This window comes from Nymphaea colorata, chromosome 8 (assembly GCF_008831285.2).
Source record: "Nymphaea colorata isolate Beijing-Zhang1983 chromosome 8, ASM883128v2, whole genome shotgun sequence".
Classification (NCBI taxonomy): domain Eukaryota; kingdom Viridiplantae; phylum Streptophyta; class Magnoliopsida; order Nymphaeales; family Nymphaeaceae; genus Nymphaea; species Nymphaea colorata.
Window position 1 is genome coordinate 11,620,259 of NC_045145.1, and position 27,151 is coordinate 11,647,409.

Here is a 27,151-nt window from a genome sequence, read left to right on the forward strand (position 1 = left end):
AGTGAGAATGGTCCAATCTACCTATACCGGTCTTTCAAAACCTCCTTTTCAAAGAAAGAAGGGTGTAGAAGAAAGGCCCCTGGAAGTGGAGGAGCCTATGTAGAAGAACGTATAGAAGAGAACCATGGTTCAGGTCCCGCACATGGGGGATTAGCTGCAAGGATCGTAAATCAAATATGAGACCATAAAGTCACCCCTGACCGAGACCCTACCTAACCGAAGAAGAGAAAGAGAAAGGAAGACCCCTTCAGCCAAAACACAGGCGCCGACCTCTCCGCCACCAGAACAAGTGAATAAGAACAGATCATGTCTCTGAGGGTGGCGGTATCACTGTCTACTGGTCGAGTCACGAGATCTGAAGTGCAAGCACTCGACGCCGTGAATCAACAAATTTGGGTGATAGTCGAAAGTGTTGGTCCATCGGTGCATGAAGGGCAATCATCTATGCTAGTGTATAAAAAAAAAATTGGAAATGCTGACTGTTTCGAGGAGAGCTTATAGACTCCAAATGAAGATTCCGGCAGTGCCACTGTTGATATGATCAGTGTTCACAAGAAAGAGACCATGTCTGACGCAGCATTCTTGTCGAAAGGATTTAGAAGGCCCTGAAGGATGGAAAAAATAAGGCGGCGAAAGGTTGGAGGAGGGAAGATAACAAGCTCTGAAAAGGGGAAGGCGAGGAAGTAGGAGACATTAAGAAGAGGAGACAACCCGCTCGTGGACTTAAGAAACTTGGCTTCGCATGCTCGATCTAGCAATCAATCTTGGACAACTGTTTTGATGAAAAGAAAGAAAGAACGAACTCGGAGTGGGTGCCTACATCAAAGGCATCCTGGCAATATCCTCCAATTCTATATGGAATCTTGACTGACTTTAGATTAGAAAAACTACTCACTATCTAAATAAATGAAAGATGGTCGTTTATCGATCCCACCTAACTTATTCAGGCGAGCACTCTAGTCTAGTATAAACATTTTTACAAAATCTCCTGATATTAACAAAAAAGGGGAAAACAAAAAAAAAAGAAATTAAAAGAATGTGAAAATAAATTTATAACTATTTTGTCATGTTTTTCTCTCCCGTTTTTTTGTTTTTAACATTAATATCATCATGGATCCAAACTTAAAGTTAAATTAAATTATTTATCACCATTTTTATCAACATTAAAAAATCGTTTTCATCGTTTTATGTGGTCTCTTTATGCCATCTTATTAGTTTCTAATTTGTTTTTCTTGTTATTTAATTTTTAGAATTTTTTTTTCTTGATTTCCTAAGATTTGCCAAGGCTTTTCTGAAAAAGATAATTTTGTTAAAAAGGTACCTGAAAAAACCTCGCTATTTCAAAACCATACTTGTGCTATGTTTGTAGTAGAAGCAGTTGCCCTAGAAAATGTAGTTGAAGAAAACAAATTCAAAGAACAAAGCAGGATACGACAGTCCCAGCACCAATACTAGGGAATCACCTTTGGTGACGTAGGTGTAGGGTGCCAGCACCAATACTAGGGAATCACCTTTGGTGACGTAGGTGTAGGGTGCGAGTCCAGCACTTTTAGAGAAAAGCTTGTGTGCAGGTCATAAAAAAGAGTAAATGAGTCCCAGCACACTATATATATATATATAGACAGAGAGAGGGAGAGAGAGAGAGGATCAACAGATTTTCTCTATCTATATATCAACAGATGTTTTTCTCCCTTTGTAAGTTTGACCTTGACAAATCAGAGTAGTCGCAGCCCTATATCTCCCTTTTGGATGTATAGAAGGCTTTTCCCCTCCTTTGGAGATGTTATTGCCAGGCATTTCACTCATATTAAAAAGGTTTTTCTTTTATGTTCCAATCTGCACTTACTTTTATGGTGTTCTTTGTGGTGAGCCAAGTGCAAGCTGTCTTTAGCGTGTAAACAAATCTTGATTAGTGCCTTGCAACTGTTTCCTTTTGTTGTAGTTTCACAACTTCATCATCAGAACCTTGTACTCACACCAACATTTCTGTCTTGACAAACTTTTGGTTTCGAAGTTTGTTGTTAAAAGTGCCAAGCATGAACTTAGAGATGGCTTGAGCCTAGGTGAAGTAGTACGAAACTAATAAAATGCAACAGAAAATATTAAACCTAGAAAGAAAATTGATGCATACCTGATTGAAAAAATCACCAATCAATGAATAACAGCAACAAAACAATATGGAATGAAAACTCAATGAGTAATGTCCATTACATTAATTTTCATATTCTTTGTTTCCCGACTTCGTAAAGCTTCAAATTACTTATTCGAAAAGAGGGAATATAAACCTTAACCATATTCATCACAGCTTCTTTTTTAAATGAAACGTATAACAACATTATAAATATTGCTTTGCATCGAACAGATCATAGAAATATTTTTTTTTCTATCAATAAGATTTTGAAATTGTGAGCCATTGATTTCTTGACTCCTAAAAAGTTTTATAGGCGAGAAAACCAATGCCTAATTAAGATATTTGTTCTTATTAGATGAGTAATAAAAGAACATGTTAATGAGTGCTTCCAACCATATTTTACAAGCAAAATAAAACGAATAATTCTACATCTCAAGGGATCTGGACCTGTGAAACATAAACTATCAAGACTCAAGAGTAACTCTGTCCCTTCGAAACATAAAAAAGAAAACACATGGTAGAGACCAGTGAAAGAAAAAGAAGACAGGAAAGGCCAAAAAGGAAAAAAAAAATATGGGCAAGAAAGCAAAATTTAGCAAAAGGAGAAGAGTCAGATCCAAAGAAACTGAAGAGAAAGAAAAACGGGAAAAAATGGGAACAAAAGAAAAGGAGGGAGAAAAGGAAGAAGTGGAAAAAAAAAAAAAAAAACTTTGATTACAATCTCAGTATGCCACATCTTTTATCTCCGCATCAAATGGTGATAAGAAGCAGTAAGTGCCTCTAGAGGACGATAATTACAACCAAGTCTATGCAATGAAAAAATTGGCTCTAACTACAAATAACGACGAAATCAGACGACAGCCTAAAAACAAGCTTAGGAACGCGGCCACAGAAACCACTAACATTTAACCAAGAGAGCCATCGTGCTGCCTCATCCGCTTCAGCTGGATTTAACCATGGGATTCCTCCCTCACTGTAGGTCAGGATTCTCATAAGCCTTACAAAAGTAATGCATCTTCATAATTCCCCAATAAAGTTGGTGATAGGTTCTCCAGCTAGACACACGAATCAAATCTAGCTTCGTCATCTTTCCACAATACCACCATCACCATCAGCACAACTGCAGGAGACATTTAGATTTTACCGCTAGTCGGTCATGGAACTACAATGGGGATTTTTCAGACTTATGCCGCTTGTGCTCTCTGTCTAGGTGTTCATGCCGCACTCTTCCAACAGTTTCCTTCCGCGTGTCTTGGTGAGGATAGCCAAGAGAGTTTAGCACATAATGGGTTCTGTTCTTTGCATCGGACTGCCCCTTCTGCTCCCATGAATCATAAGGGCTTCTGGTCTTCTCACGTCTTGCTGGTCGTGGAGACAAGTGACAGCTGGCCTTTGGGGAATGTACATCCAACACATCAATCCCTGATAACTCTCCTTCCTCGGTCGCTGATGGTTCCAAGGAACATCCATTACCATCCAAGTGTTCAGAGTCGGAAGACCTTGATTTCTTCCTCGTCAGTGACTGTCCATCAACCACTGAAGACTTTCTGTTTGTCTCATCACTGGAATGATCCTCAAAGTCATTGCGCATGTCCTGATCCGTTTTATTAATTGATTTAGACCAGTTCTGCCTTCTCTCCTGCTTGATCTTTTCTGCTTCTGCAGCTAATTCAACTCCACTTTCAAGCTCCCGTTCAATGAGATCATCCTCATCCATGACATCAACTCTTTTATTGGCTGCAGGCCTCGAGTCATTGACATCAATTCTAGATTTACGCCGCTTCTCAATTGCAGCCTTCACTTTGTCCTTGTCAATCTTGCAAATAGCTTCACAAGCAGAATAGCCTCCCTTGGATTCACTATCATGACACCATCGATCCTTGCTGTCATCAAACTTGTTATCCGAATTGGAAGGTCCCGCACTACCATGGCTAGTATGGGAACCATGAATGCCTGTCTGATGTCCACCTTGATTATCAGTATAAGATGGTTCCATCTGAGGCAATTGTGCACCTTGCTTGGCTTGAACTCCATAATTGTTCGCAACATCTTCACGTAAAACCATGTGAGACGTATTATCAGGTTGGTTGGTAGAAGCTGTTGTAATAGACTGTGGATGGCCGTGAATGTCTTCAACAGCTCCTATAGCCTTTGCTGGTGCCCGATGGTTTGCAGCACTCGCACTCACACCGTCCACTTCACTGCCATGTGAAGGCGGAACAGCTCTATTTTGCTCATACAATTCCAGCATTTGGTTGCTAACCTCTGTTCAAAGAAAGATAAGCTCTTTCACAAGATGCAATAACATCATACAGAAAAAGGCATGCATCAACCAGCTTTTTCCCTGAAAATAGAGAAACAAAAGCAGACCTTCCAACTGTCGGGGAGTCACATCAAATTCTTGCCACCAAAACTTCTCACCGTCAGATGGCAGCTTCACCTTGAGAAACTTAGCAGCAAGGAAAATGGCACCCGCAGCAATGTGGTGGGGTTTGAACTGCAGGCACAGTGACGTTCGTAACCTGTGTACCCCTTCTGATCAGGTCAACTTCTCAAGAAATAAAGTCCTTGCAACCTATATTTTGAATTAGAAACGAGGGAGGACATACCCATCATTCACAAAATTCCATGCAACTTGTGCCAGGGCATTTTGGGCCACCTTAAATTTCTTGATTGCTTCAACAAGAGGCTTGTATGGATGGTGAACATTAAGGTCAAATCCAAGCGTAGCAAGTACGACACGCTCTCCGAGTAGGATACGCTCCTTTTGCTGCTCATAGACTTCCTGAAGTCCACAACCAGAAGATCAAAGAGAAACTATACACAATATTTATGATAGCTAAAACAAAAAAAAAGATGGAATTGTGGAATAACAAGTTTCCAACTGAACCGATTACCGACAGAAAATAAAGTACAAGTGGTGCATTTTTCATGTACATGTGCTTCAAGAACATTAAACCTGAAAATATGGAGAAATCATACTTTCTGCTTAATTTTTTGGACTGCAGCAGGATCCTTCTTGTAGATAATTTCATAAGAGACGAGAATCACATCCTTTAGGGGTCGAGGGGTTTCTTCCACCTTTCCAGCCAGGAACATGCACACTGTTGCAATGATCTGCAGCAGATATTAGCTATCAACTAAACTACATGAACAAAATCAAGCAACTCAGAAGCCATTGTGCAGCTATAATGATTTTATCATCTCACAATATAGTCCCTTCCTGAACGTACAAAACACAATTAACTTGAATCTTTCGGGAAGTTAAAAAAATTGAAAGCATTTTCTTATGACCATAAAATGAACAAAATATGATTATCACTAAATACAACATGCACATTAATTCCAAATCCGAGAGAAGCTTACCAGGAACCATCAAGTGCCACATTGCAATCTGATGAATGTCATTATTTAAGAAATGTATGCATGTGTGCACATGCACATAAGACTCAGGAAACCTAGAGGAAACTTAGACCAGAACTGTTCATGGGCATGACTACCAAGCTGTCTGCTACAAGCCATGTCAAACTTTCCAGTACACAACGGTTGGCAGCAGGACTATCATAGTTCCCTTGCTACTTGCTAACTCAATTCACTTGCTGTGTCCTAATCAAACACATACTCTAAAAGTTCAGAACATCGGTACTTTCCAAGAACATCTTAATTGCAACAGAAAAAAATATGATATACCCTCATAATTTAACTATTCTGATGTTAACCAAGGGGCCACCCTAATCAAGAAACAAGCTACTCAGCACTGAAGAGCCGACAATGTTCACTTGGCAAAAGGTGCAAATAGCAATCTAATCCAGGTTTTGGGGAGAGGGAGAGAGAGCATATCAAAATTGAAGCAACTCATCTACTCTAGTCTCTACCATACAACCCATCTATTGCACATCTCTTTTTTTCATCGATCATGCAAGAAATCACCAAAACTTAGTCAATGCCAGAAGACAAACAAGCAGACTGACACCAAACCATGCAAAAAAGGCAAGAATAAAGCCTTCCAACAAAGTGGAGAAATAACAGCATTACACGCATGCATAAAATCAATAGAGGAATCTGTCCGCGCAAAGAGCCATTCTCAGGAACTCAACAGTTTATGCAGCCCAACCAAAGATAAAAAGAAGATAAAAATAATTAAGCTCACCTTCCGATCATTTTTTGCATGAGATTGTCTAAGGAAAAACCGATGGCAAAATATTATTGCTGTTGCTATTGTTACCTGAGGTCTGCATCAGGAGGGGAAAAACAACTGTTTAGTGATGGCAACAACCGCAAATATCACTGTTGACTATGGGTTACTCATTCAAGTAAGAAAATGTTGCTAAGAAACAAGCATCTATTAAGCTAACCATCGTAAGAAGCAGAAAAATAAACAGGCTAAAGCTAAATTCTCAAATAACACTAAGATACAAGTATAAATAATTGAAACCTACTGGAGACACACTAACAGTCGTCTTTTGGTAGTGCACACTCTTGTATGGGGTTGAACTAGCTCCCACATGCTTAATTTTGAATACCAACATTGTCCAGATCTAATAATCTCTAACATAAATGAATCTAGTTAAGAATAAGAATTCATAAGTATGAAGATAACCAGAGATCCCAGATGGTGTAACATTTCATGCTTGACACAACTTTATCACACGACACAGTAACAGTATATTTAGATCATCTGGGCTTTCAAAGATGGAACAGTTTTTGTTGAAAAAGCAAGTTTTTAACCAAATTGGTTTATTTGTTATTTGATGACAAAACCTGGTTTCCAGGTTTTTGTTTGGTACAAACAAGAGAAGAGAAGCCATTTCGCTAGTTTATCCAATATGGACAACCTCAATCAACAAGTGGCCTAGAAATGGCCGACCTGATAATAGCTAACTATATCTTTTACCCTAAATTACTTTATGCGTGTTCTTCCTCGCAAGCCGAGGATCTCTTGCACGTGCCTAGCTTTCCATGATCCAACCTACGTCACATGGGTGTGGGGTGCGGGTGCTGGCGCTTGTGCAGATTCGGCAATTTTTCAAAAAAAAAAAAAATCGGTGCAGGTGCAGTGAGGATGTTGTGTGAGCATATACGTACACAAATCATTTGTTACACAATTATTTAACTGTTTAGTAGCCTTATTTGTCTCTACTACATATAAACTTTTCGCAGTAGAGAGAGTTTAGTTATGTGCATACTTAAAATGGTCAATTTGGCCCGGTTCGGATGACCGAACTGGATGTGTTGTATTGAAGAAGCACCAGCGCCGCGTCAACACAGGTGTGGCAGCCATTTAGAAGCACCCATGTGACATAGGATCCAACAAGTATAACGAGCCCGTCTACACAGGACCTCGAAGCAAGAATACCCGAATACAAGAATTCCACTGTCTAGAGCGGAGCTCACAATACAAGGCAATATCCTTCAAGGGTGTTGTGCAGTGTAGAGGCGTGGTGCTCAATCAAACCACCGAGCATAAGAGAGATAGAGATGAATAAGACAGGGAGGCTACGGAACTTGGCCGAGCAGTTGCCGCGGCCGGGCTATAGGGTAGGTGCGCTTGGCAGTCGTGCGCCTACAGAAGCAAGCGGGTCGCAAGGGGTTAGGCTCAAACTAATCCACACATAGTGCTACTACTTTCCTAGAGGCTGGTTGGCCACGAAGTATGTGGTTTAGATATTGCTTTCTCATTTGGAAATAGTGGCTCATGACACAAAAGAAGGTGCGGCTCAAAAGCAAATGTTTTACATTCATGGACTAGAAAGCAGAAAAAATTAAAACACCAGCAGATAAAACAAGCTAATCTGAGTATTTGAAAAGACTTGACAAATTAGATAGAACTTAGAAGATATACTATTCATAGTTTCATCCAATGTTGTAAAAAAGTATCGTAAGCCGTATTGGTCTAGCTTTTAGATATGTCGTATCGTAAAATATCGTAACATATCATAACAATATCGCTTTTTTTTAATAAATCAAAAAAATAAGAAAAAATTTTAAAAAGATCATAAAAAATCAGTAAAAATCAAGAATAATATGTTCTTCATAAAAAACATGTTTTGTAGAAAGACAGACTTATTATTGCTATAAAGTTACGGTTCATCATTCGTAAACATCAAAATTCATAACAATATCAATCTAGAAAGCACAACAAGTCAATAATTACATAACGTATATCATAATTTCATAACCATAGATTCATAAGTCATAAGGTCCATAAGTCTATGAAATACCACATCAAAAAACAAGTTTTAGATGTTATGTATTACATCACAAGATGATAATGAAATTGTGAAAATGTTCAATGTCAATACATATAAAATAGAAGCACTCTTGCCTCTCATTCATAATCTTCATCATATTCATTATCATCCTCATCTTCATGATTTAAAATAAGCCCTTTTCCTCCCAATAAGAATCAGCCACCCACGCACAAATCCATGGTTTAATCGATTATTTCACTGTGAAAACAGTGTTGTACGTATCGTACGATACGTATCGTATCGATCAGAAAATACGATATGGTACACTACTGTATCGTAAATAAAGACCGTATCGTGCCTATATCGTACGATACAGGCTTATTTTGAAAAAGGAGGGCCGAAACCCCTCTTTTTCAAATTTTCTTTATAAATGTCTGCCCCTTCTTCATTTCTAACTTAGAGATTGTGATGCCTTGGAGGGAAATCATCGATTTTCACCGTGAAATCATCGATCAAACCGTGGATTTGTGCGTGGGTGGCTGATTCTCGTTGCAAGGAAAGGGGATTTCTTGATTTCTTCTCCGTAAGGTATGAAATCTTTTGTTTTTACCATATATTCATATATTTTTACCGTATATTGAAAGATTTCTGTTAAAGAGTGTTTCTGCAATACTAAAAAGTTGAAGAGTAGGTCCTTAAATATTTTCTTATATTTAGTGGACTGAATCCGTAATTGTTATATTGCCAATTCTAATCTCTTTTAATATGAGAGTAGGGTTACGTGAATAGAACAAAAAGTTTCCTCTCTCTCTCGTCCCCTTCTTCCTCCAATATTCAATATGGAATTAGAGCCACGGACCTAAGGCTGTGTGGTCAAGGGTTTCACGCCTAGGGTTCCCTCCTCTCATTTCTCTTCTCTTCCTCCAAACTAGGGTTTCACACCTAGGGTTCTTGCTGCTTACAAAACAAGCAAGTTGATTGGTTGGTTCGATAGAGGCTAATCACGTTTAACATGAAGAAGCATGATTAGCACCCTTGTGTTGTTGTTGTTGTCGTGAAGTTGCTGAAATCTGCTGCCGTTGAAGCAGATCACGTCGCTGAAATGGTGAATCAGATCAGACCTTGCTGCAACATCATATCTAACTCAAGTGCAGCCGAGGAAGATGTTCAGGCCAAAAAACGTCGGATCTGCTAGGGCAGTCTGACCTGTTTAGTTGTGTGGTGCCTGGTGGATTCCCACAGGCAAAGGTATGTCGTGTTGGCAGGTTCAGTCTTTTTCCTGCATCGTTGAAGTGAGACAAGTTTGAAATTGTATGGAGTAGGCAGATTTTTGTTTTCTCTCTGCATCGTTGAAGTGAGACATTTTTTCTCTACTGTCAAACCATTGCTTGTTTGCTACCTATTATCGACATCTGAAAGTACTGCCTACTATCCACGTCTGAAAACAGTCTGCCAATTTGTTTTGTGTTTGTGTTCAACCTGATCCTTAAGTGGATTTCGTGAAGGTTACTATTGCTGTAATCAAATTTTTATGTTGACCGTGTAGGGCAGAGTCAATCTGTTGTTTGTGGATGTAAATTGACGTGAGGAGCAGAATGACCTATAGATCGTGGATGTGAAATCTATAAGTTGAGGTCTCATTAGTTGTGGATTGCTGTTGATCGTGCCTGTGTTGCAGTCATCGGCTGAAACTATTTTATTGAGTTGCAATTTCTATTGTTCTTCATTAAGTTTACCGCAGTTTTCATTTTTTATGTAAAGATATGGATCCTACATGGCAATGGCGCGAAAGGGTGAAGGAGAATGACCGGTTAAAAATCAAATGTAGCTTTTGTGAGAAGACATTTTCAGGAGGGATTATTAGAATCAAACACCATTTGACAGGAACATCCAAAGATGTAGCTCCATGTGTTGGAAAATCAAACAAACATTTGCCTCCATTTGTGTTGTCAGCAATGTTTAGATATGCTTAATGTTTTACATCAAAAGAAGATACAAAAACAAATGGAAGAGGCAGATGTAGGCTATAATGACCCTTGGGAAGCTGAAGAAGAAACTTATGAAAATGTTGAACATGATGAATATGATAGCATTCTAAGAACCGATGTGGAAATATCAAGAAGTAGAGGGAAAGGAATCATGTATGAAGGTGGTGGATCTGGCCCATCTGAAAGGAAGAGAAGAGGTACACCAGATATTACGCGTGGTCATCGACCTAGTGGTAGAGTTCCTAGTGGTAGGTCTAGTGTTGGTTCTATTAGGAATTTTTTCCCTTCATATATTGGTCAAAGTTGCCAACCCCAAATTCGTGCTGCTATGACATCTAAAGATATGCTACATCAGCCACAACTGACGGTATGTAAATGGTTTTATGATGCATGCATTCCTTTTAATGCAGCTAATTCCTTTCAATTCCAAGTCATGGCATATGCAATTGCTTCTATAGGCCCCGGATTCAAAATGCCATCATATCATCCGGTGAGGGAAGAATTTCTTCAAGCGACGGTGAAAGAAGTATCGAAACATTGCGATCAATTGAAATTATGCTGGAAGGAAACAAGTTGCTCCATTATGTCAGATGGATGGACTGATACACGGTCAAGAACACTTGTGAATTTTCTTGTTTATTGCCCTAAAGGTACAATGTTCTTGAAATCTCTTGATTTGTCTGATGTTCCTAAGGCTGCTGAGATTTTATTCAACTTTTTTGACAATGTCGTATAAGAAGTTGGACCTGAAAACATTGTACAGCTTTTTAAAGACAATGCTACAAATTATAGAGCTGCATGGATATGTTATTTCAAAAGTATAGAACATTTTATTAGAGTCCATGTGCCACTCATTATGTTAATCTAATGCTTCAAGATCTTAGTGAGATGCATGATATGAAACCAACTGTTGACCAATGCCAAAAGATTACAAAATTTATCTATAATCATGCATATGTATTGAGTTTGATAAGAAAATTTACAAAAGGAGTTGAATTAATACGACCTGCACAAACTAGATTTGCCACAAATGCATTGACTATGCAGAGTACAGTGAAAGAAAGAACTCCGTTGAGGCAGATGTTCTCTTGTGAAGAATGGGTTGCATATCCACATGCTCATAAAAAAAATTCTTGTTTAGTTGTGGATATTATATTTAATAACGAATTTTGGAAATCATGTGTGAAGCTATTGAAGGTCTGTGTTCCATTAGTTTAAATCCTCAAGTTAGCTGACAGTGAGGATAGGCCTTCCATGAATCCATAGAGTACTTATATGAGGCTATGGATAAAGCAAAAGAGGCAATTCGAGAAAACTTGAGAGGGAAGAAAAAATTATATATGCCCATATGGAAGATTACAGATAAAAGGTGGACTGGACAGCTTCATCAACCTCTCCATGTAGCAGGTTACTATCTAAATCCTGTAATTAGATTTTCTACTACATTTAAGAAGGACAGAGAAGTCATGCATGGTTTGTTAAATTTTATTTCAGTGTTAGTGACAGATTGTAGAGAACAATATGTGCACAGTGAGTTGGATGTATACGATAGTTGTTTTGGGGACATGGGACAACCCAGCGCCGTTCGAGCCAGCGCAACCATGTGTCTAGGTAAATACATAAAATTTTTTAATTTAATTTGCACTTGTTACATTGGATTCTTTTATGTTGTTTTAACTTTTACATGAGATTTGTTTTATTTTTGTTTAGATTTGTGGCGGAATAGGTTTAGAATTGATTGTCCAAACCTAACACGTTTTGCAATTAAAGTCATCAGCAAGACATGCAGTGTTAGTGGATGCGAAAGGAATTAGAGTGTTTTCTAACATATCCACAGCAAGAAAAGGAATAGGCTCGAACATAAAAGGTTGAATGACCTTGTCTTTGTTCAATATAATATGAGGTTGAAACAAAGGTAATATAGCTTAATATTTACAGTTGTTTTACAATATATTTATATATAATTATCTATTAACAAGTTTTCTTTTGGTTTACAATATATTTATATATAATTATCTATTAACAAGTTTTCTCTTATTTAATATAGACAATTACAAAAAGCATCAGCAAGAAAGCACACATCTCAGTTTGATCCTATCAGCTTAGAAAACTTTGAAGATATAGAACCATTGATTGAGGAAGAACCAACTATAATATTTGATGATGAAGATCTTCATTGATGAAGAGAGTCTACTGGATATGTTGGTGAGGATCTTCAAATTCATGAAGATGAAGATGAAGATGAAGATGACGATGAAAAATGAATATGATGAAGATTATGAATCATGAATGAAAGTCAAGAGAGTGCTTTCATTTTATATGTATTGGCAATTTGGCATTGAACATTTTCACAATTTCATTATGTAATGGTTGACTTGTTGTGCTTTCTAGATTGATATTGTTATGAATTTTGACGTTTATGAACGATGAACGCATAACTTTATAGCAATAATAAGTCTATCATTCTGTAAAACATGTTTTTTATAAAGAACATATTATTCTTGTTTTTTAGTGATTTTTTTATAAATTTTTCGAATTTTGTTATATTTTTTCTGATTTTATTTTTAAAAAAAATACGATACCGTTACGATACGTTACGATATTTTACGATACGGTGTATCTTAAAGCCAAAACGATACGGCTTACGATACACTTTTTGCAACATTTGGTGAAAATCGATGATTTAACGATGCAAATCGATAATTTCCCTCCACGGCGGCACAATCTCTAGGTTAGAAATGAAGAAGGGGTGGATTTTTATAAAGAATACTCGGAAAAAGGGGATTCGAGCCCCTTTTTTTTTAAATCAGCCTGTATCATACGATACGGGGGCATGTGTCGTACGTATCGTATGATACAGGCATGATACATCCCTGCTTACGATACAGGAGGTGTATCGTATCGTATTTTGTAAACGATACGATATGTATCGTAAGATACGGCCTCATATCGTACAATACGTACAACAAGGTTTCATTCAATAATTACATCAAATTCATGGAATCACATGTAGAATGGGGCATGTGACTGTTTCAGTGACTATTGTAGATCATATGATGATATCATCCAGGAAGTTAAATCAATTAAAAAAGAAATTTTACAAAAAAAATGAAATTAATGCATGTATTCTGTTGCCTTTTAGAATTAGTAGAAAGAATGTCAAAAGAAAATCACAATACACATGCCTAAGTTTTGACATATTCACAATACATGCCTAAGTTTTCTGGAAATTACATTTTCCAGTCTGGTTAAGAAATAAATGCTCAAGGATCTATGTTTTGCTCAACTCAAACATGTTCACCATAGTCCAAGTTGTGTTACACAATATAATACGATTCTATTACCCACAAAGTGTGCTTTTTATGTAAGTTTATACAAAAATTAGGTTTGCATTTGATACTCTTTTTAAAGCCTAGGGCTAAACGCGCAAGTATTTCGAAAAACTTTGTCGTGTACTTCAAACCAAAAGTTAACTTCAACATGTTCTACACAAAATTGTAAGACAAAGTGTCTCTATAAAGTGTAAAATTTAAACAGTATCAAATAGGTTTAAGCTACACACATGTTCAAAGTCAGTCTCACCACAAGCCAATCTGATAGCTATTATGAGAAAATGGGGGCTTCGAATTGTAATTACCAGAAGTTAGGAGTCATAGTAGTAAATAACGTTGGGTCCGATCATAGAAATGGATCTCCCATCCTGTCTTACATCCGTGCTATATAAGGTTGTAAGTGTGTGACAGTCAGTACTGATTAATGAAATGTGGTTTTAGGGCTGGCTAACCCTAGAAAGCAGTGAGCTTAAGTGTGTTAACCCCCTGTTAGCATTTCCTACTCTATGTTTAGTGAAGGTAGCTCCCACCAGCTACCAATTGGTATCAAAGCCTCAAGATGACCAACAAAGAGATGTTTGCTGTGGTAGAAACCTTCAAGAAGCAAACTGCGGAAGCACAACTGACCATAGGCAATAGAATGGACAGTGTCGAACACAATTGCAACGAAATTGGGAGGTGTTTCAGGCGGTGAAAGGCATGTGCAGACAATCTGGAACGAACGGCAAAATATGTCTGCTCTACTGTGTGAGATGATTGCCAAGCAAGATAGACCTTCACCCAGCATCAACCAGGCGAGCGATGCAGCACAAAGTCATGAGCAAAGAGACGTGCTTGATCCCCTGCAGTCATCGATAAGAAATGACAGGTCAGGTATGCCCCCAGGCTCTAGATACATCAGTCAAATGAATTTTAGGGGAGGAGCGTTTCACCAAACCTTTAAGCTCCAAACATAGAGTTCGCAAATTTTCAAGGTTGGACCTATTGATCTGGTCTTCCGTGCAGAGCAGTAAAAATACTGCTTGGGCATTCCCCCTGAAAACAGGGTATCCCATGCAGCAATGCATCTGCAAGGGGCAGCCACTCGGTGGTACAGATGGCTTCCTGCTCACAGCAAGGGAAACCAACCTGGCTTGAGATGGTCGCAGCCCTAAGTGTGCATTTTAGCCCCTCCACCTACCTGGATTACAACATTGAACTGTCTAAGATACAGTAGAAGGGCATTGTTATTAAGTACCAGGCAGAGTTTGAGGACAAAAGCAATATGGTGCATGGGTGGGCCAAAGCGGCTCTCATAGGGGCGTTTATTGGGGGTCTGTGAGATGAACTAAGGATCGAAGTTCAAGCGGCCGGACCTCAACCTCTGCTGGAAAGCTTCGAATTAGCCAAGGTAGCTGAAGAAAATCACATCAAAATTGGAATGGATTCGCGTGAAGGCAGGGTGCCGAAGGGACCACCATGGAAACAACTGCTACTACTAGCGAGATTGGGGATCGAGGCACAATAGTAAAAAACATGGCAGAAAGCAAATAGGTGCTTGTGATGCGTTTAAACCCAGAGCAGATGAAGGAGAGGAGGAAGTGTGGGCTCTGTTTCCAGTGTGATGAGAAATGGTTGCTTCGTCATGTGTGCAAAAGATTACACCTCTTTGGTAGATGAGGCTGCAGAAGAAGACGAGGAGATTCATGATGAAGAGGAATTAGGTGCAAGAGATCACAGAGATAAGCCAACAGCACCAGAGGACCAGAGATCTCCATGCTCCCACAGGGGACCTTCTACTGCAAGTCACGCGTGTAGAGGGGAACTATGTCACATGGGTGCATGGAGCGGGTGCTGGTGTTGGCATTGGTGCGTGTGCAGATTCAGCAATTTTTCAACAAAAATTTGGTGCAGGTGCGGCGAGGATGGATATATATGTGTGTGTGTATATGTAAACAAATCACTTGTTACAATAGCCTTATTTGTCTATATTTACATATACACTTTGCATTAGAGATAGTTTAGTTATATGCTCATTTAAAATGGTCAATTTTGGCCCAGTTCAGCTGACCGAACTGGATGTGCTCTGTCGAAGAAGCACCAACATCGACACGGGTGCGACACAAATGCGGCAGCCATTTAGAAGCACCCATGTGACATAGGAGAGGAAGCTTCATGAGTGGCCAATTAGCATCTTGGTGGATACAGAATCCACCCATAATTTTATTAGCGAAGGCAGAGCCAAGGCGTGTGGGTGCAGGGTCATAGAGCAACCCAGCTTCAAGTTCTTGGTGGGAAATGGAGATTCCTTGTTTTGCAAGGGGAGGTGTCCCCATGAAATGGTAGAAATACAGGGACAGCAGTTTGCAGTGTAATTATATCTGATTTGGTATTGAGAATACAGTGGCTTAACAGCTAAGGAAAATTGAACAGGACTTCGTAGAAATGTGGATGAGGTTTAAGGGAAAAGATGGAGATGGAACAATAGTGACCACCCAAATGGATGACAACAGGAAGGAATGGATAGCAAGGTCTGCGGGAAAGAGGGAAGTTCAGCTAGCCTGCGTCTTTTATTTATGTCTCTAACACAAGAGTTGACACCAGCAGTAGATAGTGTAGACTCAACATTCCTGTGGCTGCAACCCCTACTTCAGAAATTTCAAGAAGTTTTTGACAAGCCCCAAGGACTGCTCCCATGCCGTAGTTACGAATTACGATCATAGAATTGAACGGGCAAATGAGTCCAGACCTGCCAACCTTAGGCCCTATCAGCCATCAACAAAAGGCAGCTCTTGAAAACATGATGAAACAAATGTTCCATCAAGGAGTAATACGGCCAATATGGAGCCCATATTTGTCACCAGCACTGTTAGTAAAGATGAAAGATGGCCCTGGGAGGCTAAGCATAGATTACCAGAGACAGGTACCCTAGACAATCATCGAGAAACTTTTGGATGAATTACAAGGGGCCGCCATATTCTCCAAGTTAGATTTAAGAGTTGGTTATCATCAAATCAGAATGGCAACAGAAGACATTCCGAAAACGGCCTTCCAAACCCATGAAAGCCACTACAAATTCACTGTTATGCCGTTTGGGCTTACATATGCCCCAACCACCTTCCAAGCCTTGATGAAGGACATATTCAAAACCCTTTTTCACAGATCTGTATTAGTTTATTTTTTTATATATATACTGATTTATAACCTGTATCTAGAAGCTCATGTAAGACACCTAAAGAGAGTGCTAGAACTGTTGAAGCTGCATTGCCTGCATGCTAAGGCTTCAAAACATACATTTGGGTGCACATAGGTCTCCCAAGGTTGGGCAACAAGCCAAGTACCCGGTACCCAGCCCAACTTGGGCAGTGTTCAGGCCTGAAAAATATGCCCCAGGCTGGCCCGGGTTGGCCAGACTAGGCCAGATTCAGCCCAATAAGTCAATTTTAATATTATTTTTATTTATATATAAATATATTTATATTGTTACGATTAATCATTTTATATTAAAAAATATATTATTTTAATTTGATCAGGCCGAGCCAGTGCTGCGGTCACCAGCTATGGCCCGGGCCGGCCCGATGCCCAAGCCTAGGTCTCCTACTTAGGGCACACAATATCTCACCAGGGGGTGCACATAAACTATAAAGTTGGATAATGATGCTTAAGGGAGTCAAAGGCTTGCGATCATTCCTAGGCTCAGCGGGGTACTACAGAAGATTTGTAAAGAATTTTGGCACAATTGCAGCACCATTAACGAAAATGCTAAGGGTAAACTAGTTTACATGGATAGAAAACAGCAACGAAGCATTTCAGTTCCTCAAGCAAGCACCAATCTTGACATTGCCTGATTTCAGTAAGCCATTTCAAGTTGAGACTGATGCCTCAGATTTTCAGATAGGCGCAGTTCTGAGTCAAGAGTAGAACCCCATCACCTTTTTCAGCAAGGCTATGGGGAAAAGGTTCAGGGAAAAATCTGCTTATGAGAGAGAACGTATATATAATGCTAGTTATACGAAAATAGCACCACTATCTAATCATCAAGAAGTTTCAGATTTTTACTGATCACAGCAGCCTTAAGCACTGTATGCAATAGAGAACTGACACTCCTGCTCAACAAAAATGGGTGATGAAGCTCTTGGGATATGACTTCGACATCTTCCACAAGAAAGTATCAGACAAAATTGTGGCTGATTGACTGTCGAGAAGATTTGACCTTGATCAAGTGGACGAAAACCATATGCACCACTTGCAACTCATATCCCAACCTATTTCAGAAATTTGGCACCAACTGGAAGAAGCCCATAGGTAGACTAAGTCAGTACAAGACATAAACAAAAGGTTACAGTCAACATCATTGCATACATTTGGACACACTTGGCGACGTCCCTAACTCCTTTACCAGAATCGAATCTTTGTTCCCCCTTGAATCAGACCTATCCAGAACATTGCTGGGTGAGTTCCATGATGCTAAGGAAGTGGGAGACCAAGGAGCAGAGAATACCTACTCAAGAATCAGGCGCACTCTTTATTGGCCCGGATGAAGAGGGACGTCAAGAATTAGGCATGCCAAAAAGTAAGGATGTCTTAAACCCGCTGGCCTCCTCCAACCCTTGCCAATTCCAGCCAGAGTATGGGAAGATCTTTCTATGGATTGCATAGAAGGATTGCCTAAATCAAGAGGTAAATCAGTTATTCTGGTAGTTGTTAATAAACTATCTAAATATGCTCACTTTATAACCCTTGTTCACCCATTTTCAGCCAAGGAGGTAGCCATGATCTTCCAAGACGGCGTCGGAAGGCTACACAGCATGCCAAATCTAGTCAGTGATAGGGATCCTCTCTTCCTTAGTCAATTTTGACCCCACAAGGAACAAAAATTGAAAACAAGTACAGCCTACCATCCTCAAACGGATGGGCAAACTGAAGCATTAAATAGAATTCTCGAAACCTTTGCGTTGTTATGCGGAGTTGCAGCCCGCACAACTGGGTGGATTACTTTCGTGGGCAGAGTTTGCATATAATACAGCTCAGCATTCAACCACTAAAATCTCCCCTTTTGAAGTGGTTTAGGGGGGAACGCCCCCCTGACCTCCGATGCTTTCATCCTCAAGCTGAGCAACTCAGTGAAGTAGAGGTCCAATTACTTGCTAGGGATCAGGTTTTAAATATCATCAAGGACAGATTGGTTGTGGCTCAGAACAGAAGGACTCAGCAGCACAAAAAACACCGTCGAGACAAGGAATATCAGAAGGGTGACTTGGTTCTTTTTGAAAAATTTTCCCGCAAGGAAAGTGCACCGCAGATTAGCAGGCATAAACAAACTATCTGCTAAAGTTTCTGGATGCTTTCAGGTTATGGAAAGGATCGGCAAGGTTGCGTACAGGCTTCAGCTCCCTGAAGGAAAATCCCTGCATCCAGTGTTCCATATCTCCCACCTCAAACCTTATTACTCAGGTTCCATTCCTCCATCCAAACAAGTCCACTCCCTCCACCAGAGGATTCCACATTCACTCCATTTTGTATTTTGCATAAGGCACCAGCTCGCAAGGCCAAGACGATGGACTAGGCCTGAGGCTGCAGCACCCACATGGGAGGACCCCACTGATCAGTGATCTGCAGCAGCAATTCCCATCATTTCCACCTTAAGGACAAGGTGCCCTTTAAGAGAGGGGTAATTGATAGCTATTATGAGAAATTGGGGCTTGGAATTGCAATTACCAGAAGTTAGGAGTCATAATAGTAAATAATGTTGGACCGGATCCTATGTTACCCTGGTACGCTGGCTCGACCTGCATACCCGTACCGGCATGCCGGTACGGCAGTACCGGTTCGCCGATAAGGCAGTACCGGTTCGCCGATAAGGCAGTACCGGTACGCCTGTACGTGGTGGTACGTTGGGATCTGGTTTCGGGTCGGAGCCATATCTAAACCATATCATAATGCAGAAAAGGAAACCAGATGCAGCAATAATCGTCTTCTCCCTCTCTGCCTCTCGTGGTGGTACGTTGGGATCTGGTTTCGGGTCGGAGCCATATCTAAACCATATCATAATGCAGAAAAGGAAACCAGATGCAGCGATAATCGTCTTCTCCCTCTCTGCCTCTCGAGCATTCTTCCAACGGTGGCTGCTTGGAGATCCTGTTTTTTTGGGCAGCGGCGGCGGACAGTGATCGGCGATGGATGACCAGTGGACGGCGATGGTGACGAAGGCGACGGACGGTGGGTGGGCGGCGGAAGCATTCGGTTTCTTCCTCGTACTTGTTAGGGTTCCTCTTCCATCGCATTCTACGAGATAGCAACCGGCGGCCGTTTTCTGGCGATGAGAGGATACGCTGCCCATTGTTCCCCTCCACCATCAGCGACAAAGTTCCAGACAGGTCCTGTTTTATCTTTTCTGTTTCCACAGATACACCTCATCTCTGATTTTTTGGCCAAGACCCATAGGATTCCATTGGATTTCCCAACCGACTGGAGAGTCTGATTTGCCAGCCTCTAATCTACTGACCCAAACCATCAAGGAGGGAAGAACCATCCGATTAATTGATTATTCCCCCCTCTGACCCAGCTTGTATTTCCGTTTTTGTTGTGGTCGTGTTGCATCTTGTGGTCAGGTAGTCTAACTAATATTTCTTCTTATTGTAGTGGTTTAGGAATTTTATCAGATATTTAGAGTGAAGTTGTTGTATGTTACCGTTTCTGTTTTATTGTTGTTGGTATGGTCATAGTCATCATATAATTTACCCCAGTGACTGTTAGATAGTTGATAAGGCCAATAGGTGTCAGATTTTTCTAGTGTGATCGTCAAGAAGTCCGGTCTTTTTAAATTCTGGGAAGACTGCAACTTTCTTGTCTTCGATGGGCAGCTGAAAGTTTCAGGATGGGAGACGAAAAATTTCACAAACCCTTAAAAAAGTTTAACGAGCTTGATTTCTCTATATGATTTCTGAACATCTGATGTACAATGCCTTTTGAAAAATTACACATGATGTCATTTAATTTTGGATTAAAACCCTTTTGTGTTAAAGCTATAAGCATTTCTTGAGCTCACATTTGTTTAGGTGTCAAATTCGGTTTCTTGTAGTTTGGTATTTTCACTGCTTCGTATCTAATTTCGTTATTTTTTTCTTCTAACTTCTTTGTAATGCCTCATTTCATGGTGAACCATTATCTTTTCAATTGTTTATCTTCCTTTTATGTTTTTTTATGAGATTGTCTGTAGGGAACTATGAAAGGAACATTGTCACAATGATATGATGATATCATTTGTTTTTCTCAAAATTTACAATTTTTTTAATTAAAAAATAATATTATCATTGTACCGCCGTACCAAGATTGGCAAAAACGCTGTACCCGTACCCGTACCTAGGTGACATAGACCGGATCATAGAAATGGATCTCCCATACTGTCTTACAGCCACACTGTATAAGGTTTTAAGTGTGAGAGTCATTACTGATTAATGAAATGTGGTTTAGCATTGGGTGTTAACCCCCTGTTACCATTTCTTACACTATGTTTTAGTGGAGGTAGCTGCCTCCAGCTACCACAATCTAACTTAACAAATGAAACCTAATTCAAACATGTTGTCCAATCTCAAACATTGGCATATGAAAACAAGTTGTCAAGCTAGACCAAAACTAATTTAAGATGTAACAAGGTATATATTTACAACCCATATATAATTGCAGTGTATTATGAAATTGTCAAGTATGAGTTTAATCATTCAAGCAAATGAAACATCTAATTGAACTAGCAATTGCAACATCTAAAAGTAAAGGATGGTTCACCATCAAGTGTAATCTACTAAAAGAGACACAGGTTAATGAAAACGAAGGGTTTTAACAGGCCATAGCAACCCCATCATGATATTATATTGGTTAGAAATTTGCTATGGGTACACAACCAGTAGGATACATCATTAGAAAAAAATGTGAAAAACGGGAAAATACGAAAAAATGGGAAATAAAAAATGCCAAAATACAAAAAAAAAAGTGGTATTCCCTTATCCAGAAATTTTTGTTATATATCTAACTTATTTGGATTTCTTTTAACATATTATTAAAATGTTTAAATTTGATCAACTTCTTTGGAAGAAAATTAGTAGACAACTCAAATTTTCATTTTGCTCATCATTCTTATATTTTTCAAATTTTTTTAATAGATGGATTGGATGTGGAGGTCCTGAGATAAAACACATTTCCAGATTAATATGATAGAAAAACCTTGCTGATATAACCCAAGAACAATCTATGACAATGTTTTCAGTTTTCACATAAGGCGGTGTAGTTTTCTTTTAGAAAATGCTTAACTTGTCGCAAAAGTTTCCATCCTTTAGTGTTACAAAATGTTGCAAATAAGTGGCTAGCATAACCGTGTCGATATGACAGTTTTTAGACATTGGTATACTGGTAACATTTGAATTGGATCTCCAAACTGAATTACATCAAAATTTTAAGTGAAAGGCTTGACTTTTCACTTTATTTTGTCATCATTTTTAACATTAATGTCATGGGACTTATATGTTAGAACTTTGAACTATTGAACTTATAAATTCTGTTGATGCATTATATATGCACTTCCCAATTGTTTTGCTTCAAATTGTGTGCATGCATGATCATAAATATACATATGTCCTATTGTACCTCTGTACTCACGTTTCTTCAAATTGTTGTGTCTGAACTTGTACCACCGAACCCACACCAGCACCTTTACCCACACCCATGAGGATTAAATAAAATGCACAAGTTTCAAAAATTATCAAAAGCATATATAATTTTTAAAATGTGTAGAAACATGCACAATTTCTTCAAGTTTTCAAAAGCATGCTTACATTTTGAAAAGAAATCAGCAACATGACTTAAAATTTGATGTATTTACAAAGACATACTTCATGGGGAGGATGATTTTTGTGTTATGCCACTATCATGGGAAACCCTATTCCCATTGTTTAAAACTTTAAACTGAGGTCAGAGAGTCTATGTCACATGGGCATGGGTGCGGGTATGAGTGTTGATTCGGGTACGAATGCTGGTTCGAGTACAAGTGCTGACCAAATGTTGTAAAAAGAGTATCGTAAGCCACATCGGTCTGGCTTTAAGATACGTTGTATCGTAAAATATTGTAACTGTATCGTTTTTTTTAATAAATCAGAAAAAATAGGGAAAATTTTGAAAAATTCATAGAAAATCAGTAAAAAACAAGAATAATATGTTCTTCATAAAAAACATGTTTTACAGAATGATAGACTTATTATTGCTATAAAGTTACGGTTCATCATTTGTAAACATCAAAATTCATAACCATATCAATCAAGCAACAAGTCAACAATTACATAACCATAGATTCATAAGTCATAAGGTCCATAAGTCTATGAGATCCCACATCAAAAAAAAGTTTTAGATGTTATGTATTACATCACAAGATGATAATGAAATTGTGAAAATGTTCAATGTCAATACATATAAAATGAAAGCACTCTCGACTCTCATTCATAATCTTCATCATATTCATTTTCATCCCCATCTCCATCTTCATCTTCATGATTTTAAAAAAAAAACTCTTTCGTCCCAACGGAAATCAACCACCCACACAAAAATTCATGTTTTAATTGATTATTTCACGGTGAAAATCGATGATTTCCCTCCACGGCAGCACAATCTCTATGTTAGAAATGAAGAAGGGCTGGGTTTTTATAAAAAAAACTCGAAAAAGGGAGATTCGAGCCTCCTTGTTTTGAAATCAGCTTGTATCATACGATACGGGGCGTATCGCACCGTATCGTATGATAAGGGGGGCCTGTATCGTATGTATCGTACGATGTGGGGGCCTTTATACAAGCACGATACACCCCTATTTACGATACAGGGAGTGTATCGTATCATATTTTGTAAATGATACGATATGTATCGTACGATACGGCCCCGTATCATACAACACTATGACCAAGTACAAAAACCATGCACATAGGGGGTACGGATGTACATATATATTTATATGTATAATTAATAAGATTTTAACTAAACGAACACATAAATTCATTGCTTATATTCATAAAGATATATTACAGAACAAAAAAAAATACTAAAATATACAGAAAATGTACCCAAAAAAAGAAGATTAAGGTAGTCGTGCCAAGGGCTGCACCTACATAGTCCCTTATTGGGGACCATAACAAATAACCTGCTCTGTTTCATCATTTCATGGTAACCACATTACCACATTGTTTAACCATGCCATGCAATTACGACTGAGTTAAAAATGTGTGACTTTAAGAATTTGCATACCATGTAATTATGACCGAGTTAAAAATGTGTGACCTTGAAATTTTAATTCTCAAATAGGTGTGAAAATGTACTTTCCAAAACCTTAGGTGTGCCAACACAAATGTATCAATCAGCAATGTTTAGGTGTCTTTGCATTACTTTCAATATTAAATCGTAACAACGAAAATATTCCCAAAATAGGCCATTTTTTAGTACAGACTACGACAGATTTCTTAGCACTAATGGCCACAATGAGGCTAGTACATGAAAATAAGAGTTTAATGAAAAGCCAATAAATTATGGAATCTCAATGTCAAGAAGTCAACAATTATGAACTCACACTTTCAGTCTCATGCCTAAATCCTGAAGCAATGTGCAATATGACTTGCGGAAATACGTCTCCTTTTTCACATCAATGCCGTCCTTCCTAGATGGCGAATTCTCCTCAATCACTTTTCGAGAGAAATACCAGCTGGAGCTTGAATGGTCAGCTTCCTCAAGTTTGTCATGAGAAAGACTATATGAACTATCAACCATTCCATGATGTGAAGCATCACCAGGTAGCATGCCTGCCATATGGCTTGCTGACTTAAGATTCTCACGAGCTCACTGAAATATTCAGTTCTACCACAAGGAAACCTTTTAGTTTTTCAACAACAGCATAAGATAATGTAAGGTTTTAAGAGCAAATGAAATCTTCTGTTCATGATATAACTAAGATGAATATTCAACACGAAATGGGGGTAATCCTTCCGGCGCACCTGAGGTTCAGAAATCGGCAAGGAACGCCGGCGATGGCACGGGTGGCGAACAGCGACGGCCACAGTGGCGAGGGCCGAGCCTGTCGATCAGTTGTGGAAGCTCCGATTGAGCAACACTGAAGAAAGCACAAATATGGGTGTTAAGGATATAGGGGGAGACAGGGGTGAGCGCCAGATATTCGGCGATTGATGAAATTTGACAAAGGGGGAGGGGTTGAGGAAAGGGGTAATGAGAGTTACCGATGGGAGGAAGGAATTTGTTCTCTTAGCGTGCCGGCACAGTTTCCGTCCACCGCCGATAGGAAGCTGAGGAAAGCCGTCGTCGGGATGCGATTCACCGGGTCAGCCGGGAGGGGTTGCGTCTATATTTCGCCGCCCAGCAGACCGCGCGAAGGTCCCCAGATCAGTCTGGGGTCGCGCAGAGTCACGCCTGTGGGTGCCACAGAGTTTCGTTGATGGTCGGGAAGCTTGGCACCGTGATCCTGGTTGGGAAGGTCTCCTTCCGTCGTCGCTCAGACCTCCGTCGCTGGTCGGGAGGGTCTCCGTCGACCGTCCGGGAGGGAGACGAGGTGCGCCGGCATGGTCCGGGGGAGCAGCAAGGGAGAAACAGAGAGAGAGAGAGAGAGAGAGGACGAAATCACGGGGGCATGTGCTGCTCTTCCCCCATTTCATTTTCGACTCATGTCTGGACCGTTCGATGGGCTTCATCGGACGGTCTTCATTCGGTGTCCGAAGATGTCGACAAATCGATACTTCAGTTTATAAAACAGGACGTAAATTCTTGCCTACATGACAAGAATCTGACCTTCTGGATGCGGCCTCATTTAACTAACTTTGTTGCCCTAAATACAAAGTCAAGTCAATTTAAAGATAAAGATACAGTAAGTGGATCAGGTATGGGGCAAATGCCTAAACATTTGCATCCTCCTCTCACACTAAAGGGAATTTCGGTTAACCCTCCATAAACCTAACCCGTGCACATCCTGGTGATTATGATCGAGTACGTAATATGTTAAGAGATGAAAGTACAGACATGGAGTATGTGTATGTCTACATGTCCAAAAAGATATAGAAGGGTCCCCAAAAAAAAGACCTTTGCTGCAATTCATTAGACATTAAAGAACTGCTTGCAACACAATGTGTAGGTTGGGCAACTATATAGTATGTGAGATGAAGGGCATTTTGAACCAAGCTTAGGGGCATGACCACAGTCAGCCTGCATGCCTTAGTAAGCATATTAGTAAGCAGGGACTGAACCTCGAGTAGAAATTTTTTAGCACACCAAATTTACGTCTCCCGTCATGTGCTGTATATAATCATTGAAACTCGCATTTCTATGCTCAAATGTATGATTAATTGAGACATTAGAACACTTTTCTTGTTTGTTTTATCAGTTATGAAATGCGAAGAGTGTGCTTTTAGGTCTGACTCAACTGAGAATTAAAAAGAAAAAAAGAAAAAAACTGCCCACACTCGTTGAATAATAGAAAAATACTACTATTCTGACAACTAATATTTGTCTCTCCTACCTTGGTAGCTTCATTCACCTTGCCCACTGCCGCACCAATTAAGCAGTTGGAGTTTCGGGAGCATCAAGGTTGTCCCCTTTTGCCACCGTTGCGTAGTCGAAGCCTGCGCAGGTCGACCACCAGCAATACGGATTTGAATTCCGATTCAAATACCAATAAAAAAAAGTGCCATAAATTCAAAATTTAATTTTATATTTAAAAATATGATTTTTATACTTATATCCCAATTCAAATCCGAATTTTGATTTGGATTTTGCCAATTTTGAAAATTAATAGCATTAGATGGAAGACATTTTCTAAAAATGAATTTAATCTGAATTTGATGGGATATTTATGTATAACTAAATCTAAATCCAAAGCCTATCAATTGCTATTTATTAAATCTGAATCTGGATTCGATACTATTTTTTTTCATATCCGATTTTTTTCGGATTGGTTCGGTCGAATATCCTATTCAAATCGGATATTGAATGTCACAGAAACACAAACGACGCCGCACCATTGACTGCCCAATCCCCTTGATCGCATTCGCAGGGCGTTCTCCTCTCCTCCCTCTCTGAAAGGGCATTTTCTGGCCAACGTGGATTCCCTCCTCTTTTGCTAATTAAAGCAGACCAGAGCTTCATATTCCTCTTTTGCTTCACGATCCGTCGATCGATCTTCCTCTCTGATCTGCGTCTCTTGCTTTCTCCATCCACGGTAAGCTTACCTTCTCTTGATTGACCAATCGATTTCATCTCCTTCACTCTGTTGATCTAATCAAAATGTTTATTATCTCATATCATTTAATAATCCATTTCTTCCGCCAGAACTGGAATCCAGAGAGTCATTCAGAAGTTGGAGCTTGAGCGATTAATGAATCGAGAAAAAAAAACATGGGTGAAGATATGCTTTGTTAGACTGCCGCACTCTTGCACGGCCCAGGTAAACCCTCTCTCTCTCTCGGTTTTTTTTTTCTATGGATTCTCTATCAATGTATA

General features: G+C 39.4%; 1 protein-coding gene across 2 annotated transcripts; it reads right to left on the reverse strand.

The window, feature by feature from the left end:
* Positions 1–2,823: 2,823 nt before the first annotated feature.
* LOC116258915 (cyclin-T1-3-like) lies at positions 2,824–25,290 on the reverse strand. Of its 2 annotated transcripts, none has more exons than XM_031636380.2 (8): positions 24,883–25,290; positions 24,643–24,758; positions 24,222–24,505; positions 6,282–6,363; positions 5,114–5,248; positions 4,741–4,916; positions 4,502–4,653; positions 2,824–4,396 (listed from the first exon to the last, which is right to left on the reverse strand). In XM_031636380.2, exons 3-8 carry the CDS (start codon positions 24,455–24,457, stop codon positions 3,294–3,296), a joined length of 1,884 nt encoding a protein of 627 aa, XP_031492240.1. In that variant the 5' UTR covers positions 24,458–24,505; positions 24,643–24,758; positions 24,883–25,290; the 3' UTR covers positions 2,824–3,293. The 2 variants fall into 2 exon arrangements, with proteins under 2 accessions (XP_031492240.1, XP_049934914.1); XM_050078957.1 differs by having other exon boundaries at positions 24,222–24,538.
* Between the last annotated feature and the right edge of the window lie 1,861 nt (positions 25,291–27,151).